The sequence below is a fragment of the Podarcis raffonei genome, chromosome 12 (genome assembly GCF_027172205.1).
Source record: "Podarcis raffonei isolate rPodRaf1 chromosome 12, rPodRaf1.pri, whole genome shotgun sequence".
Taxonomy (NCBI): domain Eukaryota; kingdom Metazoa; phylum Chordata; class Lepidosauria; order Squamata; family Lacertidae; genus Podarcis; species Podarcis raffonei.
The window spans coordinates 52,591,461-52,595,775 of record NC_070613.1 but is presented as its reverse complement, the minus strand read 5'-3'; the positions used below and the strand labels follow the sequence as shown (position 1 = coordinate 52,595,775).

At 39.1% G+C, this 4,315-nt stretch overlaps 1 protein-coding gene across 1 annotated transcript; it reads left to right on the top strand.

The window, feature by feature from the left end:
• Positions 1 to 487: 487 nt before the first annotated feature.
• NEUROD6 (neuronal differentiation 6) lies at positions 488 to 3,300 on the top strand. The gene is made up of 2 exons (XM_053409935.1): positions 488 to 745; positions 2,162 to 3,300. Exon 2 carries the CDS (start codon positions 2,183 to 2,185, stop codon positions 3,194 to 3,196), a length of 1,014 nt encoding a protein of 337 aa, XP_053265910.1. The 5' UTR covers positions 488 to 745; positions 2,162 to 2,182; the 3' UTR covers positions 3,197 to 3,300.
• The last annotated feature ends 1,015 nt before the right edge of the window (positions 3,301 to 4,315 follow it).

Here is a 4,315-nt window from a genome sequence, read left to right as displayed (position 1 = left end):
AATTGTTTCATGCACCAAGTCCAAGTCAAGCACAGATGGATTCAAATTCAGAGAGATGATTTTTGGAACATGAACGCACTCACACACGATGCCCAGTCATGCTAGGGTCAGAGACTAGTTCAGCTGCCTCACACCTGAGCCAGAGTTGCTTAAGTTAGGAGTCGCCAGACACTTCTCCCAATTCCCAATTTTTCGTGGAGAGCAGCACCTCTCTTCAAAGCCCCCAAGTGTGCTCATGGCATTCTGATCAATACGACAAAAACCCTTTCTTCAATAAACACCAGCTTATTATCAAGCGGAAAGCAGATATACCTGTGGATAGGGATAAAAGTGAAATGTTGACATTTCTGCCTGTTCGACAAAACTCACAGAACTGCACCTACTGCATCTGAAACGCTGGTGTGGGTTCTCTATCTCTCTCTCTCTTCCCCCCTCCCCTATCAGCCTAACCTTCTGTGTTGATACATGAATGCTGGTACCCACTTACAGGGATGCCAGATGATCAGTGCAGAATGAAGGTCCCAGGAGAAAAGATCACATGGTTTTCTCTGCCCTGTGACGTCACCAGCAGATGGCATGGGTACCAGCTCTGGCAGTTGGCATCAATGTCACTTTTTAGAGATCAATGAGATAGTGCAGATATACACAGATCTAGACTCCAGGAGACGATGCGACAGACAGATTGAAAAAGATTTGGAAGGCAAAAATGAAAACTGGCTATTGAAAGACTTTTTTTAAGGCCAAGGTAATGCAAATTCATTTATAATACCAATATAATATTTAACTGAGTGTGCATGCAAGTATGTGAAAGGTACAGGTTACAAAGCCGTGTGTTTTATGAATGCTGTGCTTCCTTCTTCATCATCTGTTTCAGTGTTTCTTAAATGTTGTTGCATACTTTCTCCGATTATGTAATACCATAAGGGGGCTATGGACAATACTCAGAGAGTTACATCTTTTGATAAGGGGCTTAGTTTTGTTTTGTTTTGTTTGGGTTTGTTTGTTTTTTAAAAATGTGCCTGTTTAAAAGTCCCTCACCTCGTTTTGCGAATTTGCATTTGCGTTATTTGTTGGCCAGTTTGAAAATCCTGATGTATGCTGCTTGAAAAGTGAGTACAGAGGCAGGAACAATACGAGGAGAAGCAAATTGTTTCTCTCTCAACACCCCCCCCTTCCCCGCTTTTCATTCTGAATTCTGAACACACGTGCACAATTTCAGTCAGAATCCTCAGTCCATTCCTGTCAGATATTAGCTGGAGGGAAACGTCTGTTCCTTGAAGAACACAGATGCTGCAATAGAATGTGATGGGGTTTAGCTTCGCTTCTGGTTTTTGTTTTGTTTTTTAATGAAAAAAAACCAGTTAATTTTAAAATTAGGAAATTTTGTTTCAGACCCCCCCCCCACCTTCTATAGAATAAAAGGAAAGCGTGCAATTTATTGCCAAATGCCTTCTGCAAATGTTTGGTATTTACACTATCCTGCTTTAATAGGAAAGAAATAATCCATGTATCACACATTTTCATACCGACCATTAGAAAAAGCCTCTCTTCGTATTAATTGAGTCACTGAATGATTCATTTGCCTTCTTTTCCATTTTAATTCTTTTCAATCAGTTCAGACTTGACTGTGATGATTTGTGGAAGAATGTGTGCAAACAAATAATTAGAATTAAAAAGTTAAAGGCATTTTTACTATTACCGAACAGATTAATTTTATTTTTTAAGTCTATTACCTTGACTCATTTGAAACTCTAGAGTTCTTGGATAGTTGAAATGTATGCATTTTATAATTATTTTTTATGAATTCCACATTTTTAGATGTTCTGTAAATTTGAGTTTTTTTAAAAAAAATTAAAAGGGAAAAGAATTGATTTTAAATTTAACTTTCCTTAATTGCCAATGTTTCTCTTCTGATAGTTATATTGCATTTTTGACGTAGACTTTTGGACCAATTCAATGCATAAATATAGCAAATGATAACAATTTTGAAGAATAGGCTGTATTTCTTCGATGTTTGTGGGTGTGTATGCACCTACCGAAATATGCACAAGTCATTATTCTCAGTACTGGTAATTATGTAAAAACGTAACTGAAAATATGTATAAGAAATGTAACCTTCACAAATGGATACACTTAAATCCTTGTGCTGGCATTCTTTCAGGTCACGTAAGATTATAACGCCATGTTAACGCTACCATTTGATGAGTCTGTTGTAGTGCCAGAGTCCCAGATGTGCAGAAAGTTTTCCAGAGAAAGTGAGGACCCAAAGCAAATCAAGAAACCCGAAAGCTTTGCAAAGCAGATTACGCACCAGGGGAAAAGCATCAAACGGTCGACAGCGGAAGATACAGAGAAAGAGGAGGTGGAAGATGACCGAGAAGAGGAAGATGAAAACGGTTTGCCCAGGAGGAGGGGCCTTCGGAAAAAAAAGACCACCAAGATGAGAATCGAGAGGGTCAAATTCAGGCGACAGGAAGCCAACGCCAGAGAAAGAAACCGAATGCACGGCCTCAATGATGCTCTGGACAGCTTGAGGAAAGTGGTCCCTTGTTACTCCAAGACGCAAAAACTGTCGAAAATAGAAACTTTGAGGCTGGCTAAAAATTACATCTGGGCTCTCTCCGAAATCTTGCGGATTGGCAAGAGGCCTGACCTGCTGACGTTTGTCCAGAACTTGTGCAAAGGTCTCTCTCAGCCCACCACAAACTTGGTCGCAGGATGTCTACAACTCAACGCCAGAAGTTTCTTGATGGGTCAGAGCGGGGAGGTGGCCCACCACGGCCGATCTCCCTACTCCACTTTCTATCCCCCCTACCACAGCCCAGAGCTGAGCACACCCCCAGGTCACGGGACCCTCGACAATTCCAAGAGCATGAAACCCTACAATTATTGCAGTGCTTATGAGTCCTTCTACGAGAGCACTTCTCCCGAATGCTCCAGCCCCCAGTTCGAAGGTCCCTTAAGTCCTTCCCCAATTAACTATAATGGGATATTTTCCCTCAAGCAAGAAGCAGCTTTGGACTATGACAAAAACTACAATTACGGCATGCATTATTGTGCCGTGCCACCCAGGGCTCCCCTTGGGCAGAGTTCTGTGTTCAGGTTGCCTGCAGAGAGCCACTTCCCTTACGACCTACATCTGCGCAGCCAGTCTCTCACCATGCAAGATGAATTAAATGCAGTTTTTCATAATTAATGAGGGAAAAGTGGAAACAAACAAATAAATAAGCGGTCATTTACCTCTCTTCTCTAATTATGATAAATCGGACGCTTTTGCCCCGTCTAATCGGTGCACCTCTACTTTAAAAAAAAAAAAAGCGTGTTTGCTAAGTTCTAAAGTGTGTCAACTATTGTGGGGCATTTAAAAAAAAAATCTCTGTGTAAACAATAATAATTAAAATAATAATAGATAAATAAATGATTTTACTTATCAGTATTTAATTCCAGATGGAACTTGGTAAGCACTGTGAGATTCTGTTTTAGCCGGAATTCTTAAGGTTTAATTCCCCCCTTCCTATCCTGTTTGTTCCATTTTTGCTGAGCAGTGTGTCTAAATAAAATTGTGGAGCCAAGAAAACGCACACTGTGTCTAAAAGTCTGCAACAGTGTTTTAATTGTACAGTAACTATACCAATGCATGCTACTCAGATCAGATGAGTTTAAAAAAACTGATGTATTTATAATAATTAGAAATGATATATTATGTAACGGAGAAGAGGTGATTTTTTAAAAAACAAAACTCTCCTGAATTTTTTTTGTTTAAGGAAAAACTGTCGCAGGCATCATGAGACATAGTGGAGATGGTGCAGCAATATTTTAAGCTATGCAACAAAAAAGAAATTGCATCTAAATAAAACGAGTGGTAATCATTACTAATTATTCAGCTTAAAATTTGAAACATTTGCTGGCAGGGGCTACCTATTATTTTTGAAAGTTTTTTGTCACCGTTTTTCATCCATCATTTTACTATAAAACCCATATGGTATCTGCACTCCTTTTGTATTATTCTGCCTTCACATGTAAAGTTTGTTAGAATGTACAACTGTGTTTTTCATTACTTCTTTTAAATGCAATTAAAACATAAATGTTTTCAGTCATCACCATCAGCTATGATATAAAGTCAGCTATGTCATACTGATTCAGTATGATCATATCAGTGGATCTTGGCTGCCTTGTTTATTTTTGTGCAATGTTATTATGTTCATACTATTTAGGAAGTTTGCGTGACACAGAGAGAAGTTTGATCCATTCAATTAAACATCCCAAGTAAGTGTGTTCAGGACTGGAGCACTAAGGAGGTAAATATCGCTCCAAA

Bases quoted from the DNA above. Each gene is read 5' to 3' on its own strand.
- NEUROD6 (XM_053409935.1), top strand. From the start codon at position 2,183: ATGTTAACGCTACCATTTGATGAGTCTGTTGTAGTGCCAGAGTCCCAG.